The 22,892-nt window shown below is 37.8% G+C and overlaps 7 protein-coding genes across 7 annotated transcripts; 3 read left to right on the plus strand and 4 right to left on the minus strand.

Moving 5' to 3' along the window:
• Positions 1-1,041: 1,041 nt before the first annotated feature.
• CBG00658 lies at positions 1,042-1,602 on the minus strand (the record flags this gene model as incomplete). The annotated part of the gene is made up of 2 exons (XM_002630195.1): positions 1,042-1,207; positions 1,256-1,602. 2 exons carry the CDS (start codon positions 1,600-1,602, stop codon positions 1,042-1,044), a joined length of 513 nt encoding a protein of 170 aa, XP_002630241.1.
• Positions 1,603-3,301: 1,699 nt separating this feature from the next.
• Cbr-nlp-5 lies at positions 3,302-4,709 on the minus strand (the record flags this gene model as incomplete). Its single annotated transcript, XM_002630194.1, has 4 exons — positions 3,302-3,414; positions 4,356-4,496; positions 4,548-4,605; positions 4,653-4,709. 4 exons carry the CDS (start codon positions 4,707-4,709, stop codon positions 3,302-3,304), a joined length of 369 nt encoding a protein of 122 aa, XP_002630240.1.
• Positions 4,710-4,786: 77 nt separating this feature from the next.
• On the plus strand, positions 4,787-5,455 carry CBG00656 (the record flags this gene model as incomplete). The annotated part of the gene is made up of 2 exons (XM_002630193.1): positions 4,787-4,882; positions 5,219-5,455. 2 exons carry the CDS (start codon positions 4,787-4,789, stop codon positions 5,453-5,455), a joined length of 333 nt encoding a protein of 110 aa, XP_002630239.1.
• Positions 5,456-9,591: 4,136 nt separating this feature from the next.
• CBG00653 lies at positions 9,592-15,760 on the minus strand (the record flags this gene model as incomplete). Its single annotated transcript, XM_045241927.1, is given in 19 exon segments — positions 9,592-9,783; positions 9,830-10,032; positions 10,043-10,332; positions 10,380-10,457; positions 10,801-10,886; positions 10,943-11,410; positions 11,456-11,872; positions 11,920-12,142; positions 12,585-13,336; positions 13,380-13,537; positions 13,831-13,946; positions 13,994-14,157; positions 14,198-14,299; positions 14,684-14,893; positions 14,940-15,026; positions 15,071-15,383; positions 15,426-15,528; positions 15,576-15,669; positions 15,716-15,760. 19 exon segments carry the CDS (start codon positions 15,758-15,760, stop codon positions 9,592-9,594), a joined length of 4,101 nt encoding a protein of 1,366 aa, XP_045091607.1.
• A 1,479-nt stretch (positions 15,761-17,239) lies between these two features.
• Positions 17,240-18,655, plus strand: CBG00652 (the record flags this gene model as incomplete). The annotated part of the gene is made up of 4 exons (XM_002630191.1): positions 17,240-17,323; positions 18,189-18,248; positions 18,303-18,398; positions 18,461-18,655. 4 exons carry the CDS (start codon positions 17,240-17,242, stop codon positions 18,653-18,655), a joined length of 435 nt encoding a protein of 144 aa, XP_002630237.1.
• A 144-nt stretch (positions 18,656-18,799) lies between these two features.
• Cbr-ubc-24 lies at positions 18,800-20,287 on the minus strand (the record flags this gene model as incomplete). The annotated part of the gene is made up of 3 exons (XM_002630190.1): positions 18,800-19,129; positions 19,290-19,385; positions 20,237-20,287. The coding sequence occupies 3 exons, from the start codon at positions 20,285-20,287 to the stop codon at positions 18,800-18,802; spliced, it is 477 nt and encodes a 158-aa protein (XP_002630236.1).
• A 348-nt stretch (positions 20,288-20,635) lies between these two features.
• Positions 20,636-21,371, plus strand: CBG00650 (the record flags this gene model as incomplete). The annotated part of the gene is made up of 4 exons (XM_002630189.1): positions 20,636-20,692; positions 20,750-20,958; positions 21,009-21,195; positions 21,246-21,371. The coding sequence occupies 4 exons, from the start codon at positions 20,636-20,638 to the stop codon at positions 21,369-21,371; spliced, it is 579 nt and encodes a 192-aa protein (XP_002630235.1).
• Between the last annotated feature and the right edge of the window lie 1,521 nt (positions 21,372-22,892).

Below are 22,892 nucleotides of genomic sequence, written 5' to 3' on the forward strand. Positions count from 1 at the left end.
TCCAATATAATTGTTTTCTAATTTTTGAGGATTTCTGATTGAAAATTCTGGTTCTCCAGTTCGATGAGAAAGGAAGTAGTGGGGGAAGAGGAATTGTAAAAATTCCGTTATATTCATATTTATTCTGAAAAATTTGAAACTTACTCTCCTTTGTCCAGGTCTTCATTTTGGCGATTTCAGAAAACAATACAGAATGTGTTACATACCTTTGGGTTATGACTCTTTTTTAAGATTTTTGTCTGAATATTTACTCTAGCTTAAAACACAAATGAAACTATATTTTAGGAAAACGTGCATATTCAAAGTGTGTGATTTGGACTATCTGTAGTTTGTTAATGGCAATACATGTGTATGCAAAATCATTATAAGGTGGAAGATGATTGTAAATTTCGTAGCTCTTGAATTTTGTATTCATTTCTCTACTCTAGCAATATAATTAGGGAACTTTGTTATTACAATTTTTAAAACTAACATGTGACTGTGAATACTCTAATATAATGTCCATCTAATCATCAACTTTGAGCCATTTTTTGAGCCAACTTATGAGCCAACTTTGAGCTAAAAAGTGGTCAACTGACAAAGTGTTTATCATGATATGAAAAATATTTTATCAGGTAATCGCTGTTCGATATCTTTAACAGGAACCGAAAAAATTGGCGAAAAGTGGAAATTTGATAGAGAGGAGGTCCTAGAGTGCTTACAGTATGTTCGAATAGGTTAACTGACAATTAGAAAACCTTGTCTATCGATTCAAATCAGAAATATCCGGACAATATACATAGGTTTATCATCAACAGAAGAAAGTGAAGGGACGGGAAAAATTACAATGAATGGCGAAATTGAAAAAAAAGATTTATGAATAAGTTATGGCAATGTTTGTAATAAATTATGATAAACAATTCATTAGTTGGTAATTTTTTCTCATATCTTGCCGAGATTTTTTTTTTGAAAATCAAAAATTTAGGGGCTCTTCTTTATTACAGGTTTTATGGAAATTTAATTTTTAGAAAGGAGCAGGGATGTTAAGTCAAAATAGTCAAATTAATCCATCATTCTCGAAAACTCCTCCTCTGTTTTGTCCCATACTCCAAAACTGAGTGTATCTTCCTCGATTAGAACAGATGCCACACGATTATCAGATTCTCTAACAACATATGAGTGACTGATAATTGGATCCGTGTTTGGACCCAAATCCTCCCAATCATATCTGAAAAAGTATTCTTTTTAAAGAAATTAGTCCAAAAAGAGAAACTACAATTTTCGCAAAGTGTACGCTGCTGGTTGTTTTGTTGCATCAATCGCTTTTGCACCGATTTCTTGCATAACTTGATTTTGTGGGATCCGACCTTCATAGACTCCGATTTTCAAGTATTCCAGCGCTCGAAATGCCTCTCCTGGTTTCCATTTTTTCACAAACTCAATTAAGTCTAAAACATCGCATGTCAAGCAGGATATAAATGCCTGTTTTCCTTTAAAATGACGCAAAAACGCGGGAAAAGTGTGATCAGACGGAAATATCTCAATAGATTGTGCTTGATACAATTTGGATTCCGGATTGAATGATTCTGTTGTCGACTTAGCAGTCAATTTAATCGATCTCATAATAGGAGATGAGGATTAAAAGTTTTCAAGGTTTTCCATGTCCGTAAAATCTAAGTCAAGCCTTAGTGTAATACAAAATGATACGTTTTGAGTTGTGGAATGAAAGGAATATAATATTCGGAGCGCCAATCATCCGTTTTCCAAACATAATCTACAGAATCTTCAAAGAAATCGAGAAGATAATTATGGATAGATTCAAATACACATTGTTTGTCAGACTCGGGATAATAGGCCACAAAAATAGAGTAATGGTGGGGTTCTGAACAATCACAATATCCGCGAAATCTGAAGCATTGATAACTTTCTGCTTTATGGTTTATCGTAACTCACCGAAAATCAATTATCTTTCCAAACACGTTTAACTGAAAATCGTAATATCCAGCGTCCTTTTCTCGCAATCGCATTATCTTTCCAAAGTATTTCCCGGGGATATACACCCTTCATATAAGTTCCATACTCAATTGAATCGATAGCTTTGAATCGTTTCGTTTGGGACAATTTGATCAATTTTTCATATTGTTGGAGACAACAGAAAGCAGAAATAGATCGGAATAATTCAAATGGTAGAATATCCCATTTTGAACCACTCTCGGATATTTGGATAAAATCATTTGTTCTGAAAGTGATAAAAAGGTTGTAGTGGATAAATAATGGTGAGCAAAACTACAGAATCTTGAGTTGAACAAGAGAAGAAAGGACATTTAAAGGCGTAGAGCTGTGAGTGCTGACCTTGACTAGTTAAACAAATTCAGTCATATATCCCATAGAGGGGAACCCTCGACAGGTTAGATAGTTGTCTCAGGTAGAACGCACAAATCAAATAAACTAGTATACTCTCGTTGAAGCTAGTTCTATGTTTGGGGTACAAACCTTATTGTTTTCAAGTTATTTTTTGGGATTTTCGCGGAAGTAAAGTTGATTTTCAAAATCTATTTTCCGAAAAACATGTAAAGAAGGGCCCGTCAAGTTTGAGCTTAATTATCTCAATTCCTATACAAGATATAAAACATATTTCCACTGATAAAATGTTTGTGCAATTATGATAAAGAATTTGTTTATTGGCAGAATTTAAATATCTTTGACAGGAACCAAAAAAACTGGTTCAAATTGGAATGTTGGGGGTCCCTCTATTACAGGTTTCACGATTTATCGAATTTGAGTTCACAGATAAGGCTCGCCACAGTGATAATACAGATGGATAGATTCTACGCTATTTTTAAATTTTTAAATCTTGCCTTTTTTAATCCCCCCACACAGAGGAATATTGAAGTGCCAAGTAGACTTACCTTTTTTGACAAGTTTTAGACATATCCACAAACTTTTGTTTACAAAAAGACAGCAGTTTTCGTTTTTTGGTACGAAAACAAATTTTTGAAAAGAATCCTCCTGTTTCTTTACTTAGAAACTGCTCTCAAAGGAATACAACTTCTGAATTTCTGAGTTCAAAAGGTTGTGTGTATGTTTTGAATGGGTTATGAATTCGCAACCAAAATTTGGCCCGAAATACTTGGAATGCCGCCTAATATCGATTTCTTGGAAACGGTAATCCAAAAAAACAAACTTGCAAAAAAAACAACAAACAAGGAGCATCTTCATTGGTCGATTCAATTTATGTTGTGATGAATAATTTAAAATTCAGAGTGTCATAATTTGGAAGCATTAAAAAAAATTAGGCCCATTATCTCTCTCCAATAACCATTTATTTCTTTCCAAATCCCATTCCTCCTAGTGTATCCAGTGACGTCATCTGGAGTGGAGCGCGCTTCTCGTAAAGAAAAACGGACGGTGCCGATCGTTTGCCAAGTCCCATGCCTGAAAAAATTTGTTTTAAAGTTTGCGAAGCATCAATCATCAAAAAGCCATATTTTGTAGTAGTAGTAGTAGTAAAACTTTGAAAAGGATTAGATTATCCTAATCTTCACAACTAAATTTAAATTATTCAGATGACGTGGATTTTTTTTGAAATTAATGATTTTTGAATTTGTTTGAACAATAAGTTGGTCTCGAAAATGATGTAAACTTTTTGAGTTTGGTGATCTCTAAAAAGCTCAGCTCTGTTGAGAAAATGCTAAAACCCGTCCACTCTATCGTCCACTCAATCGTCCACTCTATAGTGCTCATTGAGCTCAATTATCTCGGTTATTTCAAAAGATATTAAAAATCTCTCAACTGATAAAATATGTATCATAATATCATCAACTTTTTATCAGTTGACTGATTTTTGATATCTTTTGTAGGAACCGAAATAATTGAGCTTAAAACGTACATATCTGGCGACAAGCGAAAGCGTTCGGATCAAAAAACCAAAGTCAAAAACTTTTTTTTTTCGAAATTTCAAATTCTATAGGATTAACACACTTACGTCTGGAAATTGACTCATAAGCTTAATAATTTTGATCTTCTGGGAGATGAATCATTTTAAAAAAACTGAAAAATAGTTTCTGTCAGCCGAGACCTACCGTATGCGCTCTAATAGAAGCCCGCCCGACCCTCCAACTTTGAGTTTATGTATCTCAAATGATGTAGAAGATATCAAAAAGTAATCAACTGACAAAATGTTTGTCATAGTATTATAAATATTTTATTAGTTGACAAAGTTTTGATTACTTTTATAGGAACCGAGATAATTGAGCTCAAAGTGCACTCGATTCTTTGGGGTGAAGTAGCGCAGCGGTAGTGGCGCGGGTCTCGAATCTCAACACTTTGGTTCGACCCCTTCTTTCTTGTATTTATTTATTTTCAGTTTTACTCACCTCCAATAGAATCAAAAGTGCCCAAAGCGGCGCGCTTCTCTCCTGCTTGATCTGGCTCGCTTCGTTTTCCGAATCCCATCCCTCCAAGTGTATCAAACCCGGCGTACTGATTGAGTTGAGAGTACGAGCGTTTTGCCAGTTCTGAAAAATGAATAATGGCCTTAAAAACCAAAAAGTTCGGCCATCACTTACCTCGGTGAATATTCTCCAAAACACGATTCGGAGTACCTTTGAATCTGACAGTTGAAATCTGAAATCTTTTTTTTTCGAAAACGAAATTCTAGAATGGCTCCTCACCGTGAACGCCGATGCGCAACTGATGATTCCCATCAACACCATGATTTTGATCAACATTTTTTCCTTTGTTGATTTTCTGTTGAATATACCTGAAAACTCAAAAAAAAAATGGATGAGTGAAGAAACCAAAAAGAATGATTCAGAATGAAAGATATAAGATAAAGAGGAGGAGCCAAAAAGAAAAAGAAAAGAAGAAGACGTTGCGTGGATTCGTCTTCTATTCAGAAGGCGTGGGATTCTGAAAGGGATTCTAAATGGGGGAAATTTTTCGGGTGAAGAAAAAAATGAATAGAATGATCCAGAAGTGTTTTGAGGAGGGTAATGAGAAGTAATGGTTCTTAGTCTTGAGTGGGATGGAAATGGAAATAGGACTTTTTTGCTATTTTTGGAATTTTTTGGGGAGACTCAGATCCAATAAAATTGGATCCTGGATTATAAAATTTAAGCTTCTAAGATTCTAAGGTTCAAAGATTCTGAGATTCTCAGATATTAAAATTCTAAGATTCCAGGATTCCAGGGTTCCAGAATTGTAGACATCAAGAACTTCTGGATCCTAAAATTTTCAGAATCTCAGATTTCAGGCTCCGGTATTCAGGATTCCAGGATTCCGAATTCCAGGATTTCCGGATTCCCAGATTTCAGGATTCCAGGATTCCAGGATTCCAGGATTCCAGGATTCCAGGATTCCAGGATTCCAGGATTCCAGGATTCCAGGATTCCAGGATTCCAGGATTCCAGGATTCCAGGATTTCAGAATTCCAGGATTTCAGAATTCCAGGATTCCAGGATTTCGAAGATTCTAAAATTCTAATGTTCCAAAATTCCAAAATTCCAAGAAATTTTAGAAGAATCAGATTATCAAAATTATTCAAAAAAAGTTTTGAATACTTGACTTTTTGCAAAATCAGGAATACAGATTCCAATATTCGGAAATTTTTTTCTCGAAATCTCAGAAATTAAATATAAATAGAGTACAAAGAACGGACACAAATAGAGGAATCGTGCACTTTTTCAATTTGAGAAAAAAAAACAAAAAGATTTTCTAGAAAAAAAAGGAGAAGACGTCGTCTTCTCCAAATTGAAATTCCTGACTTTTTCCTACTCCAAAAAGAGATTTACGCAGTCCTTTAATCTCATCCATTTCATCTATTTTGCCTCAGAATATCTATTCAAGGTGGAAAAGAAAAAGGGGGAGAAATTCAAAAGACCTGGAATTGTTTTGTCTTTCTCAAAAATATTTTACAAGGATTTTTGAGCTAATCACCTTTTTTGGACACTCAAAAACGTCATAAACCTACCTGAACTACGTCTTTTTTAGCCAAAATTTGATGTCAATTAGAGCTTATTGATGTAAAAAGAATGCCTGGAAAAATAGAAAAGTATTATTTCTGTAAGGAATCAATGTTCCAAAACAGAAAAAAGTGGAACCAGTTTTGGCTTCTTTAGACACCAAAAAAACTCTAGGAGACCTTAAAAATAGAGAAATTGGAATTTCAGAGATGAGAAAAAGTTATAGTGAAAAATATTTGCGTGTGTTTCGTAGTTAGATATGGAATCCATAGATTTGGAAATGTCTGGAACGGAGGAAATAGTTAGGGATTTGGAAGTTACGAAGTTTAGAAGTTTAGAATCCTAAACTTTAGAATTTTAGAATCCTGGAATCCTGGAATACTGGAATCCGAGAATCCAGGAATCCTGGAGTCCCGAAATCTTAAAAATCTAGAATTCTGGATTCCTGGATTCCGGGAATCCTAAAATCCTGGAATCTTGGAAATTTGGAATTCGGAATTCCGGAATCCAGGAATCCTGGAATTCCGGAATCCTGGAATTCCGGAATCCTGGAATCTTAAAATCTTGGAATACTGGAATCATGGAGTTTTGGAGTTCTAGAATTCTGGAACCCTTGAACCATAGAATCTTGATACCTCGGAATCCTGGAATTCTAGGATTTTCAAATTTCAAACGTCTCAAATTCTGAGCTCGCTTCTGCACTTCGAAATTCAGAATTCTTCCAAACCTTTCGAAACTAAAAAACAACAAAAACAAAAATGACGACGCCTCATTCAAAAATACCCAGGCTCAAAACCTTGGCTCCGCCCTTTTCTTCCCACTCAAAAGAATGAAATGCCATGTGCAATCCCACTCTATATCATTTTCCGAAATGGCCAGTAGAGCGCAATTGCATTCAAGAAATTCAAATTAGGGATTTAAGAAGATGGGTATTTGTTCCCACGCGAATCGTATAGATCCATGACATTCTTCGTTAAGAATCAAGGATATTTTCCTAATCTATCTTAAAGACATAACGAAAATACACATTTTTATCCAAAAATCAGCTTTCTAACAGTTCTAGAACTCGAGCTACGGTCGTTTGAAGTTCAGGAGAGACACAGACAGCTATAGTGTCTTGCCGTCTGCATCTCTAGCCTTCCAAATGGTTGTATCTCGGTTTGTAGACGAGCTAGAAACTTCAAATGTTTTGTAAGAAGCATTTTTCTATGAAACTAAAACTTTGCGATTTGAAAAATTCAATTTTGAATTTTGAAAGTTTTGAGATACAGTACCTCAAAAACTATCAAATTTTAAGCGCAAAAATTCTAACCTGAAAACCAGCTTCACTCAATTTGCACCCAACAAAGAACGAAAAAAAAAAACAGAAAACGTGCAGAATAATTATCCGACATTTTAGGGTTCCCTTTTAGCGAGAATCATGAATGATGCCTAAGAAAATGGATGGAAAATTCGGGAAAAGGAAGTGAGAAATTACGGGTCAATCAATCTCAAAAAAGGAGCTGCTGGGAAAAAGAAAAATGAAAATTTGAGAGGGACAAATTGGGATTTTATTCTTCTTCCTTCCAGAAAATTAACAAAAACGTCATCAGACACAAAATATATACGAAATTTTGGGGAAGACGATTTGGATTTATCTAGAAATCCGAAATTTGAAGGCGTGGAGGATTTCCGAAATTCCAGGGGCTTCTTTAGTAGTTTCCGCAGAACATTTACGAGAAAATTCCGGCTTCTTTTTGACACAATTTTGGTTCCTCATTCTTAAAGATTTAAGGAAATTAGTGATTGATGTGGAATGATCTAGACGAATGATTTGAAATTTTTATTTTTAAATTTCGAGATGACGTTCGTTTTGCTAGACGATGAGAATTAGTTCAAATGAATCACTTTGAGGTATTTTCAGACTCGTCGTAGGCGAGGTTTCAGGGGAACAAATTTAAAAATAGTTGTAATCGGAAAATTTGGAAACGTTTTCTGATCCGGCAATTTGGGAAAATGTATTAGGTTGGTACAAAAGTAATGCGCGCTAAGTTTGGTGTTTTGTACGTCGCCTGTGAGCGAGCGCTTCGTATCAATTTTTTCTTGTTTTAAAGAGAATGTCTTTTGCTTTGCTCTATATTATTACTTCATCGTTCTTCTTCTCTTTTCAATGAGAAAAACGTTTAAGGAAATGGCCGATCAAAAATTTCGCTTGCGAGCCTTTTTGTGGCATGAGTTCAAAGAAGGTAAAACTGCAGCCGAAGCTCATCGCTCACTTCCGCCAGTGTTCGGAGAAAATGCTCTATCCGAGAGTCAATGTCGACGCTGGTTTCAGCGCTTCAGAAGTGGCGAAGAGAGCTTGGAAGACGATGAACGCAGTGGTCGTCCAGAAATCATTGACAACGATGCTTTGAGACAAGCAGTCGAACTGGACCCGTGCCTAACAACACGCAGTTTGTCAGAACAGTTTAATTGCAGTCATATCACAATTTTACGCCACCTTGGGAAATCGAATAGATGCGGAAAATGGGTACCGCACAAACTCTCTGAAGCAAACAAGACGAAGCGCGTCGAAGTGGCCAATGATCTTCTGCGCCGCTCAAAAAATCGCGGTTTCTTTCATTCAATTTTGACATCAGATGAAAAATGGATTCAGTATGACTGTTCTGAAAGAAAACATCAGTGGCTCAGTCCGGGCGAGACCCCAAAACTGACACCAAAACCGGATATACACGGAAAAACGGTTATGATATGTGTCTGGTGGAATACTCGGGGTTTAGTGTATTTTGAACTTTTAGGTCATGGTGAAACGGTGACTGCCGAACGTTACAAAGGTCAGTTGGACCGCGTGGACCTGGAGCTCAAACATCAAGGAGTGGACACATCGGCAATACTTTTGATTCACGATAACGCTCGACCACATACCGCGAAAATCACCCAGAAAAAAACTTTGGAGCTGGGCTGAGAAGTGCTCCCACATCCGCCTTACAGCCCAGATTTGGCACCATCTGACTATCATTTGTTCCGGTCCATGCAGCATCATCTGGCCGAGAAGAAGTTCAAAAACGACGAAGAAGTGAAAATTTGGGTGACGAACTACTTCGAGTCACAGCCAGCGAAGTTCTTCAAGAGAGGCATCGAATCTTTGCGCATGCGTTGGCAGAGAGTGGTCGATAATGATGGAGAGTATCTTCTCGATTGGTGTCCTTTTGTTTCATTTTTACAATAAAAATAAAGTAAATCAAAAACGCGCATTACTTTTGTACCAACCTAATATATCAGACCGTAATGAAATTGTCTGCAGAAATTATGAACAGTGACAAATGAGGAAACACATTTTTCGTGATGTGTTGAAAGTTTGATTCTAGATTCTGAATATTATACTGGCATGAAACACGGAGAGAAGCACTGACCCTGATCGACCGTGGCTGAAGGTCAGAACGAAAACTACCGTACCAGAAATACGCAGACAAGCAGACAGGCTAGCTGTCTGCGTTTCAATCGTGCTTTTAGGAGGCCTGAGAGCTGAGATATATGTAGCTGTTTGAAGTTTTGGGAGACGCAGACAGTCAGTGTGTCTCGCTTTCTGCGTCTCTAGCCTCCGAAACTTCAAATCCCTGTGAGCCAGTATATAAATTTCAAACGGAATCAAGCTCTTTATTATCAAAAATCAATCAGATTTCACATCATTAAAAGTTCTCGGAAGACATGGCATATTCACGAATGACAGAAGATTATCGTTTTTAGATTTTTGAGGAGTCAGTCCAACATTCCGAGCACATCCCAAAAGTTTTCGACGCGTTATCATTGAGTCTTCAAAGTACTCCTCCATTTTTTGAGATGTCACATCGTAACCAATTTGCTGGATTGATAGAAAAATAATAGATCAGAGATTTGAAGAAACTCACAGCCGCTTGATCGAATTTCGAGAAATCGAAAATGCCAAAACTCTCAATCGGCAATTTCACATAGTAACAGTAGGGCGCGTTTTTGACAGTCTCCATCTGATTGGCACTGCAAACATAGGCAAGACGATTCTGGATTTCAGACATGTTCAATACGCGAAGCTCCTCTCCAAATGGCCACCAACGTTTGAATAGGCACCAGGTTCCTGAACAGGCGGGAATTCGAAAATTTGGAAATTTCAAAAAAAAACCACACACCACTAATCGAGTATCCATAATTTCTCAAATTCTCATTCTCATCCGACATCCCAACATCTATTGCTATCACCACACTGGCTCCAAGGGATTTCATGATATCAGCTGGCAAATTGTTCACATAAGCCCCATCCAACAACAAATGACCATCCTGTGGATCGCAAATGGGCGGCACGTATCCAGCGATCGACATCGAACTTCGAACTACTGGCCACATGAGACCACTTCGATGGATTCGCATAGATGATGTGCTGCAAGTACGCTCTATTGATAAATTCTGTAGGAACTGACTACTTACGTCAAATCCGTAGAAATGCAGAAGAACGAAATCCAGCAATCTTCAATTTTCACCTCGTCCAGCATCCTTTGAACACATCTGGAAAAGTCAATTAAATTTTTGATTGAAAAGCGGTTTGAAATTGTTTAGTTTTTCTAATCTTTCTAATAGAACAAATAAAAGTATACATTTCTGTCCAAAAACAGAATTCCAGCACTTCTAGAACTGGAGTTACGGTCATTTGAAGTGCAGGAGAGACTCAGACAGTTAGAGTGTCTATCCGTCTGCGTCTCTAGCTTCCCAGAACAATAGTATCTTGGCTCTCCGTGCTCTGATTCTACCCGTTTTGAATCGAATTTCAGAAATTTTCAGTTCGGAAAGTGAGAGACGCAGACGGCAAGACACACTGCGTCTCTAACTTCCTAGATGAGCTAAAACTTACAAATTGAACCGGTGACCAGTGAGAATTGCACAGTAGGCCCAAGTCAAATCACGGAGAACATCGAGAATATTGTTTCGGAGGCGATCCTGGAAAAATAAAATTCTCCTGAATCGTTCGGTTCTCCAGAAATATAACAACCCACAGTGAAAAAGTTCTTCATCCTTCCGACTGCTCGAATATCCGGAGTCGTAGCGTACAGCGATCCAAACAACGCTCCTATCGATGTCCCCCCAACCATATCAATCGGAATTTTCTTCTCAATGATTGCTTTCAATGCTCCGGCATGTGCTGCTCCGCGAGCACCACCTCCTCCAAACACAACCCCAATTGCGTTCCCAGTTAGAATCCTAGCGAGTCTCGAGAAATCGGATTGGTAGTTGATTTCACACAAGACCGACGATTCGTAATAGTCCACAATTTTTCTCTCTTGCGTTTTCACCGGAAAACTGAAAACTCGGTTTGGAGCTCTTAAGTGATGATATCCAGAGTAGTAGGACTCTCGGAGCCAATCTGCTGTGCCACGTGGTGTTGGTGTGTTTTCTGGCCACAAGATGACCAATTCTTTGGATTGGCGAACACCCTTTTCATTGCATGATAGTAGGGAATCCGCCTAAAATGTATTCAAAGCTTAAGCGTTTACTTCTCAACAGCTTACCAGAACTTGCTGATCTCGACTTTCATTCCCAATCGCGACTACCAAAATCGCATCAGCCATTCTCAGACATCTTCTTGTCCAACTGGTCCTATTAAAATCACATTGATACAAAACCAATGAATAGGCAATTTCCTGAACATTCAACCAGTGCATCAAACCGAAATCCGCTTTCTTTGGGATGACTTCCGGCTCGAAATAGTTTCCAATTACCGTACTACTCAAACGAAGCGACTTGACATGTTTTGATAAGTGGTTGTAGAGTTCACAAGTGAAAGCTGTTAGAGGGACACGCTTCGATGCGGGCACAATGGCAATTGTTCGAAGATTCTGAATCTTTGTGGTCTCCACGTGGCTCATGGCTTCTGGAGACGGCGTTTTCCAACACTTGCTGATCAGCTGAAGAAGTTTGTTGCCCACCTAAACATTTGAATTTTAAAACTACCCCCAGTTAGAATTTTAAAAACCTGTGGATATCGAATCTTCACGAAACTTAGCAAATTGTCCGGAATGCAAACGATATGCGAGAATCTCACTGCCATCACCGTATTTCGACGAGCCCGTTTTTCAGCCATATCCGTGATTCCAATAAGGTCGAGTCTACCGTACTCCTCAATGATTTTGGTGTAGTCGACGGCGCGAAGACGTCCGCCCATCACAATGTACATGCAGTCGGATTTGTCACCATGTCTGGAAAGAAAGGGAAAATGTGAAAGGGATTTAAAAAATCCATTTTATAGGTACAGTACTGGCCATAAAGAATGCGACAACTTGTTTTTTGAAGATAACTTTTTGAAAACTCAACTTTTCAATCCGAATTTTTGGTAAGATTTTTTCAGCACTATCAAAAACTTTTAGGCTAAGTTGGTTTTAATATTCTGCTACAATTTTTTTGAAAATTAATTTTTTTCGAAAATTCATGAAAATGACATTTTTGGAGATCTATACAAAGAAGCTCAAGAAACACCGGAGGTCAAAAACAAAATAAAGGTAACAATAAAAAGTGATTTAATATTTCGTTGGGTATCCTTTCGCATCGATAAGAGCCTTGCATCTACGTGGCATCGACTCCAGGAGCGTCTGAACCACCGTCATCGGGATACTCTTCCAAGCAGCTTCGAGTTGAGCAAACTTTTGATTGGCATTGGATGCTCTGACTCCTTTGAGGCGGCGTTCCAGCTCCTCCCACATATGCTCGATGGGATTCAAGTCTGGAGATTGACTTGGCCATTCTAGGAGGTTCACACGGCGACGTCTGAACCAATTGGCGACATGACCCGAAGTATGCTTCGGGTCATTGTCCTGTTGGAACACCCACGATCGGCCCAAATTTGCTCTTGCCCATGGTCTCATTGTGTTCTCCAGGATGTCTTCGTACACATATCGATCCATGGTTCCAACGATTCTCTTCAATGGTCCCATAGAAGTGTCGGAGAAGCATCCCCAAACCATCACAGATCCACCTCCATGTTTCACAGTTGGACATTGGTACTGTGGAGCATACCTGGAGCCAATGGGACGTCGAATCCACTGAATACCATCAGTTCCGAACATATTGAACTTCGATTCATCGCTCCAGATGTGATTTGCCCACTCACGGGGGCCCCAGGACAAGTGCTGTTTAGCCCATTCAACGCGAGCTTTTCGGTTTTTCAAACTGACGAGTGGTTTTTTGACTGGTCTTCGTCCGTGCAGTCCAGCAACTTGCAAACGTCTTCTAATAGTTCTTCTCGATGGTGCCGGTTCATTTGGAGACGTCACAGAAAGTTGAATATCCGTAGATGTGCGTCTAGGATCTTCTCGGCATGCGCGCAAAATGTTCCGATCCATATTTCTGGAAGTGGTTCGGGGTCTTCCTGGAGATTGGCGATGAACAACGCCATTCTAAATTGTTAAATTTAGTTGAGAAAGCTGATTGAAACCTCACATCATCTCGATTTTTCTTCAGAATACGGTAAATTTGGCTGGAAGAACAACTAAACTGAGTTGCAAGTATCTTCGGATGCGCGCCGAGTTCATGACCACGCACAATGCTTTTTCGCTCGTCCACAGAGAAGGATTTTTTCCCGAATGGTCTAACCATATCTGAAAAACAATAAAACAATAACTAAAACTAATTCCAATTAGTTGTCTTTCAACTTTATTTAAAAAAACAAAAATCATGAAAAATATGCAAAATGAAAAAAAAATGAAAACAATTGAAAAAAAATTTTGTTTGCAAGATGATGCAATTTCCAAGTACGCAAGTTTTCGTAACTTTCCAATGTGTCTACAGTAAAAAATTCGAGTTGAAAAGTTGAGTTTTCAAAAAGTTATCGTCAAAAAACAAGTTGTCGCATTCTTTATGGCCAGTACTGTATACCTAAACAAAGCCTGGCCAGTTTCAATTCGATGCCAGCTGACAGCCAAGTCGAAAACCCTGGCAAACGGAGAAACAAAATGAAGAGCACGGAAGGCGAGACGAAGGTAGATGACAGGAAATTCGAATAGGAATCTGAAGGAAAGACTTGCATATCAGAGCCATTGGAAAAACGTTCTTACTGAATGTATTCTTCTCTACAAATCTTAAAATAAATCGTTTTTTCCACAGCCTTCGCCGTACACATTGCCGGTTCATTTGTCAAAATCTGCATGGATGGAAGAATGTCTCCAGGATGGACATCGAATGCCAACGATGTTCCAGTGTCGTCAAGCTCCAAAGAGCCCTAAAAACCGGGATATTCAAGAAGCACGTTAGCTACTCACTCTTTTCAATCGCAGTCTTCCGAAAGCCACAAAAATCATGTCAATCTCAAATGAGTTCTCCTCGGTCACAACTGTCCCAGTTTGACATTCAAACTTTTTGACCTATAAGAGAAAAACTGGACTTCGAAAGTTGAAAAATAACTCCAGCTGACCTTCCCATTGAGCTTGTGAGCATGCTCCGGGATCCCCATGACTTCTGCCATCCATTCGATTCCTTTATTCAATTGTTCTTCTTGTGTCAGTTGATCGAAATATTGAAACTTTTGAGGATCTGGGATGACTCGTTTCTGAAAACTTGAAAACTAGGATATCATAATTTTGAGGATCTCTAAAACTCAGAATTTCAGAATTTCAGATTCTCGGAAGTTCAGAACTTCAAAACCTTAAAACTCCAGAACCTCGGAATCTGAGAATTTTACAACTTTAGAATTTTAGAATTTCAGAATCTCAGAATGTAAAGATCCGTTCAGAACTAAAAAAACTAACCGCATCAATACACTTTCCACCGATTCCCAAATACATATTGCAAGTAATCAGTGTACATTGCTGTAGACGTGTCATCACCACCTGAATCGTCCGAATCCATTGTTGAGGGCTGGATAGGAAACAAGTGTAAAACGAGGTCAACTTGTATTTAGCTACTCGACAATTAGTGAGAGCTTTCAGGTGGATGTACTTGTTTTTCGGTTGCTCATTCTGAAAAAATCAATATATAGAGCGAAGAATTCAAAGCCATAGCTACCATCAGAATCTCAATAATCGAGGTTTGTGAGAAATAGGATTCTCCACTTTTCAAAGTCTTCATGTTACATTCATAGTGCTTGTCAGCCTGGAAATTTTGCTTTCAGAAAAAATTGTAGAAGGCGTGCTCACCGAGTTAACCGTTGTGAAAATCCCCAATTCTCCAGAAATCACCACCACTATCACGTCGTTCGGATCTCCTGGAGCTAACAGAACATTTCCGGAATCTATAGATAAAGTATCCACATCTCTTGGATCCAATTGCCACGTTCTGGGTAGTTCTAGACCTTCCAGTGCTTTTAGAACAAAGAAAATTTCTGGTTTGATGTTGGATGGAACTTGTTCTTGATCAGCGGGTTCGTAGAGTTCTCGTGGCGGTTGTTTTGTTAGCTTCTCCCAAGATCCACGTACCTTGTCTGGTGTTGTGTCCTCTTTGCTCAGTGACCTATATCATTCTCATTAGACGGCATTTGCCAAAACCACCTACCACAATCCCCTCTTCATTGGACTCGAGTAGGAAGATGGACTTTTCCCAATCGGCGGCTCCACAATCGTTTCTGGACTGTTGTGAACCGGGGAATTTGGGACAGCTGAAAATTCAAAGGATTACTGTAGCTGCTACAGTAATCTCTCTTACATTTCCAATTCATAACATCGTCTTTTTCCTCTTGGGCCGGCCATAGAAAATAGACGACGATTGCGAGTAAGCCGGATACAAATAGCTCTAGTTTCTGAAAATTTTCAAGATTCACTTATTTTGGGAGCTATTGGACTAACGTTTTCAAATATGAACAGTGCGATTGACAACAGATAATGTAGCATTTTCTCGAGAGAATTGAATTTTTTTGAGAAGAGGAAGAAAGCGAATTCTGTGAAATGAGTCGACTCTTAGGCAGATCTCGGAGCAAGGAGAGCGAGAACTTTCCAGCGAAATTTCAGTCAACACATGGGACGTGGCTGTGAAATTGAGTGAGATTAAAATTGACGCTGAAATTATTTAATTAGGTTGGTTGACTGGTTTTGTAGGTTTTCAGATTTAAAGGTTACCGTAAAACCTGTATTAGAAGGGTTCCTAAAATTGAAGGGCCCTCTAGAAACCCCACAGAAAATAGATGGGCCGGCTCTTCTATTACATGTTTTACGGTAGTTAAGATATACTTTCAAAATCTCATAAAAATTGTTTATTCGTTTAATTTACAGTTGAGAACAGAACCAATTATCATAATTCCAGAAATCCTTCCTTCGCTCGCTCCTTGTTTGTCGTTTTTGGTCCTCCAGCGACGTCCTCCGTGCCTTAACGATGTGCGGTGGAGACGTGGGTCCTCCTCACGTCATCAATCGAAGACCACCGGGGGAATCGAACTCGTCTCTTCCTTTCCCCCGGTGGTCCCACAACCGCACACGTTATCCTCCCGGCTACGTGGACGCTGACAGGTGAAGACGTAGAAGACATATAAGAGTATAGGTCCATCTGGAGGTGACGAGGGTCCTGTGAAGAGATGACGTGGAAGAAGAAAGAAGAAGAGAAGGGCTGGAATTTAATAATGGTCTATCCACTAGACTATACGTAAAAGTATACACTGCCGGTACGGAAATCCTCTAGAAATTCGAATCCGTCTTAGTCAGTGGATGATCGTTCTCAACGGAGCGTATTTTGTTGAGTTACAGAAATTTCAGACCTTCGATCCTAAATTTTCGAAGTTTTTTTTGGGAGTTACAGTATCTATACTGGTTGTTTGGTTGTGTCAGATTGCGTTATCGTAGCTCATCTGATACCAGCACAGCACCTACAGTTCTCGCCACACAAGTTCAACTCCTCGAGAGATTTGCATTTACAACATTTTGACAAAGTTATTTCTTTTTCATTTAAACAAAACAAATTTTTGGTTTTTATTCCAGTTCTTTTTGATAACTCTTACAGGAACCAAGATAAATCTGGTTAAAACTAGGCCCTTCCATGACAAGTTTTCCGGTTGAAAGTCTTGGTTTGTAACAAGAGGGGGGATTACATGATGTTTGCTTGCCCACCATCCCGCCACAGACACTTTTCACACATATCTGTCCGGCTCTTCTCTTTTTTTCCGCTCCGCTCGGTTGTTATTCTGTTTTCTATTGTTTCTGGTCATTTATTTGCTCAGCATTCTTTTCGATCCAAACTCCGCCCATTTCGCCTTCTTCTTCTCGAGTGTTGCCCATCTGTGGCGAACATTTAGTCTTCCTGTCTTCACACCTGTCAATTATTTTCCACGGGCTCTCCTTTGTGTTTTCTCTCTCGCGGCACAAATAATAAGAATAATAAGCATGATCCGGAATATTGCCATTGCTAGTATAGTACTTTGTGCATTTGTGAATACTCAACGCACGCCGTCTACCGAAGTTATTGATGTGAGTTTCGGGATTTTTTGAAAACCTTTTTTTAACTGAAGGTACTGAAACTCTGAAATTCTAAGATTCAGAAGATCCCAGATTCAAGAAATCCGAAATTTCGAGATTCTTGAATTCTGAGTTTCCGAGATTCTAAGATTCTAAGATTCTGAAATTTTGAAATTCTGTGATTATGAGATTTTGAAACTCCGTGATTATGAGATCTCGAATTTCTGTGATTCTGAGGTTCTGAGCATCTGAGATTCTGAATTTTTGAGTTCCTGAATTTTCGAGATTCGGGGATTTAGAGATTCAGAAATTCAGATATTCTGAAAATCTAAAATTTCGAAACAACACAATTCCGAGATTATGAAGTTCTGAGATTCCGAAATTCCGAAATTCTGAAGTTCTGAGATTCCGAAATTCTGACATTCTGAGGTTCTGAGATTCTGAGATCCTGAAATTCTGAGATTCTGAAATTCTGAGATTTCGGGATTCTGAGATTCCGGGATTCTGGGATCCTTAAGGTTTAAAACTTTAAGTTTCCAGAATCCCAGGATTCTAAAATTCTGATATTCTTAGATTTCAAGATTCTGAGATCCCAAGCTTCTAAAATTCTAAAATTTTAACGATCCAAATTTTCCTGGATTTCTAAATTACGGAATTGTTTTTTTGATTTCTAAATTACGGAATTGTTTCTGTAGAAATCCAAATTTTCGTAATGTGTAAAATTTTATTTTAAGATTCTAATATTCTTAGATTCTAAAATTCTGAAATACTGAGAATTTGAGATTCTGAAATTCTAAAGTTCTAAAATCTAAAATCTAAGTTCTAAAATCTAAAATTTTGAGGTTCCAATGTCTGAAATTTTAAAATATAATTTCAGAAAATCCTTGGAAGTGCTGAAACAAAAACCATCGAGCAGATCAACAAGGAGATTGATAGGGTATGTTTTTTTAGGCGCCAATTTTGAATTTTTATCAAAAATCGATAATTTCAGTTAGTAGAAAAACTAGATGACAAAACCAGAGCAGAACACAAAGCATGGAAATTAAAAGTGGAGAAAGACGAGAGAGAACGGAAGTCAAGAATTTTTGTGAGTTAGCAATAGAGAGCACTTTGCTCCCTTCTCTAGTTTTCCATTCAAAAAAATTCCAGAAAGTTCTTCCAAAACTTTCCACTCGAACCCAACAAAAACTCATCCGAATCGTGATGACCCAACAGAATCAGACACTGTCTGTGGGAGAAAAAGAACGAATTCTGAAACATATTTCGACGTCGATGGACAATAATACCAAGAACGAATTGGCAAGGTTTCTAACTGATAAGGACTTGTTTTCGCTGATATATTGATTTTTCAAATAATTTATTGGATAAAAATCTATACATGTATCAGTTTTGATTGTTGCTATGTTATTATTTGCTCTAGAGACACATTACTAAAACAAGATTTTAAAACATTTATTCTTCAAAAAAAGTTCCGAAACTTCTAGAAATCTAAACCGTCCACTTCTTCACTACCTCGTTGAATTTTGCCATGTAGATCGCCTTATCGTTGATATAATCAGCAGCCGCTTCAAAATTCACCGGACGAGAAATATCTGGTTCATTGAGCAACACAATCACATTCAGAAGAACGTCTTCAATCGTTGTTCCTGGTTTCCAATTCTCCTGAAGAAGCATCGGAGAACAAATCTCATGAGTTACAGGATCAATATTTGGATGATAGACTGGGTGACAGAATTTCAAAAACGGAGGTTTGAACGGGTAATCCAGACTGACATCCAAATCCAAAGTGAAGATGAGATCCTTGAAAAGTGAGGTATCCTGGAAACAAAGTTTTTATACCAATGGTTACTCAGAAGGTAGCAACTTTGCTCTACCGGAATCATTCTTTAGGATCATTCTACACGATTTCGGTAGAGCGAACTTGCAATTGGACGCCCTCGCTATTTTATTTCTTTAAAAATCGGTAGAGCGAACTTACTCCAAGAATTTTGAACTGGAAAACGTCCTTGCACTTTTGGATTTTCCGAAAATCTTTGATATAGCAACGTTTGTTTTTGGTGAGATCCGCGATTTCCTGGAATTCGAATACTTGAATCTCAGAAGTTCAGAAACTCAGAAGCTCCTAAGAATTTCAGGCTCTCAGAATCTCAGAATGTAATCTTAGAATCTCAGAATCTTAGAATCTCAGAATCTCAGAATGTAATCTTAGAATCTCAGAATCTTAGAATCTCAGAATCTCAGAATGTAATCTTAGAATCTCAAAATCTTAGAATCTCAGAATCTCAAAATCTTAGAATCCCAGAATCTCAGAATCTTAAAATCCTCGAATCCTTCAAGAAATTTGATAATCTAAAAATAAAGTCTCATTTTTATTAGTTTTCAGAATTTGAGAGATCTAGAATTTTAGGATATCTAATTTTTAGATTTTTTTTTATTTTTTATTATATATAATTTTTAGATTTTAAATTTTAGAATTTGAAAATTTGAAAATCTCAGAATCTCAGAATCTCAGAATCTCAGAATCTCAGAATCTCAGAATCTCAGGATCTCAGAATCTCAGAATCTCAGAATCTCAGAATCTCAGAATCTCAGAATCTCAGAATCTCAGAATCTCAGAATCTCAGAATCTCAGAATCTCAAAACCTCAGGATCTCAGTATCTCAGAATCTCAGAATCTCAGAATTTTAAAGTTTCAGAATTTCAGAATTTATGAATTTCAGAATCTGAACAACCCAGAGTCTCAAAATTTCAGTACTTCAAACTTTCAGAATCTGACTTTACGAATCTCAGAATCTCAGAATCTTGTTATCTCAGAATCCCAAAATCTAAGAATCTCAGAATCTTCTAATCTCAGAATTACAGAATCTCAGAATCTAATTCAAAATACTCAAATTTTGAAAAAAAAATCGGGTACCATAAACTCACTTTCCGAATACGAGAGAGTTGAACAATTCTACCATGTGCGGCTGCATGCATTTTGTAGTTTTTTCGTTAGAAAAATAGAAGTCAAGCTAATTGAAATTTGTCTTAAAATTGAAATTTCGGTTGTAACTTTTTTCATTAACTTCACGTTGGGATCAGAGGACTGTTCAAACTTTTTTGGGTCAACACGTTTTCAGATTTTTCGAATTTCAGGATTTTGGAATTTCAGAAATTAGTGAAAATCAAAAACCGTTCTTTTACCCGTGAAATGATTTCAATAAAAGAATGCTCCCTCGAGTCATTTTCTGAGCTCTCAATACTGGATTTACTCGCTTTCACTCGATTTTACTAGCTTTACAAGCTCAAGTTTTTCCATTCATTCTCAAAAGGTTTTTATAAGAGATGTTATCGAACAGACCAATAACTTTGAGAAACCTAAGATTCAATCCGTTGGATTCGGTGAGTTTAAGAAATTCTTTGAAAAACTAGATTTTTTTTACAATTTCCAAACTCCAGGTAACATTCAGAATGGAGCCTCGACGTCAAAAAGTACCATATGAAATTCAAAACGACGAAGATGTGGATATCATTGTCAAATGGAAGTCTACAAGAGCCAGAACGTTCAACACGCAACCCAATTATGCCATTATTCGTTCAAAAACCAAAATGACCTTTCAATTAGTGTTCAAAGGGATGGAAAGAGGAGGAAATACGCCGGCGGATCGGTAAAAAGATTTGATTCCGATTCGCAAGAGTTTAAATTCATTTTTTCCAGTTTCACGGCGGTGATTTCGGCGATCAAACCAACGGATCAGCCGGCGAAACAAATCTGGAAACTGCACGAACTTCGGTCGGAGCTTTTGATTGGGTTGAAACACAAAAAGTTTGTTTTTGTGATCTTCGAAGGCGTCAACGAGCCCGAATGGTGGAATAGATCAGTTTTAGGAGAGGATGAGCCCATAGTGAGAGGAATAATTTTGGAATGTCGATTTTTAAAGCATCAATTTTTCAGTTGCCCAATTTTGGAATTGATAAGGATGATGAAGAAGACGCCGAATTACAAAATAATGCGATGAGAGCCGGGGCATATCAACATGTGAATCTTCAGCTGGACCCTCCAGGAGATCCTAACCAATAAAGATTTTTTTCTATAATTTTTTTTTGGTTTTTTAATTGTTGTTTTGGTGATCCAGGAGACATTTCCGGTCCAACTTGACCTACTGACTCGCGTTTTCACTGAAATCTACAAGCCGATCTGTAGAAAATTCTCTTTTTAAGAACAGGATAGAATTCTAAAATTCATAAAAACTTCGAAAATTTTGAATTTCGATGAATTGGAAAATTTTCATGAAATTTTGGAATCTCAGAATTTCATTATTTAGAATTTCAGAATTTCAGAATCTCGGAATTTCAGAATCTCAGAATCTTAGAATCGCAAAGTGTTAGGATTTTAGAATCTCAGAATCTAGGAATCTGAGCATCGGAGAATCTCAGAATCTTAGAATTTCGAAATTTCGAAACCTCAGAATCTCGAAAATTAAGAATCGCAAAATCTTAGAATCCCAGAATCTCAGAATCACAGAATCTCAGAAATTTAGAGTCTCAGAATCTCAGAATTTCAGAACATGAGAATCTCAGAATCTCAGAATTTCAGAATATCAGAACCTCAGAATCTCAGAATCTCAGAATCTCAGAATCTCAGAATCTCAGAATCTCAGAATCTCACAATCTGACAATCTCATAATCTCAGAAATGCAGAATCTCAGAATTTCAGAATCTCAGAACATCAGAATCTCATTATCCCAGAATCTCAGTATCTCAGATTTTCGGAATCTCAGAATTTCAGAATTTCAGAATCTCGAATTCTCAGAATCTTAGAATCTCAGAATCTCACTTCAGAAAACTACAAAATAGTTGGGAAATTGAAACTTTTGTAGTTTGCTCGGGGAGAAAGACAAAAAATCATAGATCCCAAAAAAATCTCAATCCAATTTCTTCCTTCTCTTATCTCCCAAATTCCCATCCCCCGCCCACACAGAATCGTTCCTTAAAACCTTTTCTATGACAAAAATCTCAAAAACAGATTTTAGATCAGAAAATCATTTCCTCTTCTTTCTTGCTTCAATCCGAGCCAGCGCCAGAATCCAATATAAATACCAGAGAGATGACAAAGCTTCGGAAAGTTCCCTTCTTCTTGCTGCTTTGATTTTTTTCCTCGCAATCATTTTTTGTTCGATTCAGCTTCCTCTTTTCCTCCAAGAATTCATATTTACTGTTCTTCTTCTTTTTCTATTGCATATTGTCATGTTCATAATCGGTTTAGGGTAAGAAGTCGTTGTCCCTCCCTCCCTCTCTCTCTCTCTCCCGATCACTTTCACCCCCAAAATGAGAAAATAGCAGAAGCCGTGAGGAGAGATTTTCGAAAGGGAGGAGGATGCCCTCCAGTGGACAAAGCAGATGCAACTTTTATTTCTCTGTCTACCTGGGTTAAGCTTACCTAGACGAAATATTTTTTGATGGGGAGTAGACAAGCAGAATTCGTTGGAATGTTTCATCTTTCTAGGGTCATGACAACGGGTTTCTTTGGATTGGTGTTTGGACCCTTATGGGTCGAGATTCTTCATTCCTTACATTCTTGAAATTTTTTTCAGCTTCCCTC

The sequence above is a fragment of the Caenorhabditis briggsae genome (genome assembly GCF_000004555.2).
Source record: "Caenorhabditis briggsae complete genome, chrII, whole genome shotgun sequence".
Classification (NCBI taxonomy): domain Eukaryota; kingdom Metazoa; phylum Nematoda; class Chromadorea; order Rhabditida; family Rhabditidae; genus Caenorhabditis; species Caenorhabditis briggsae.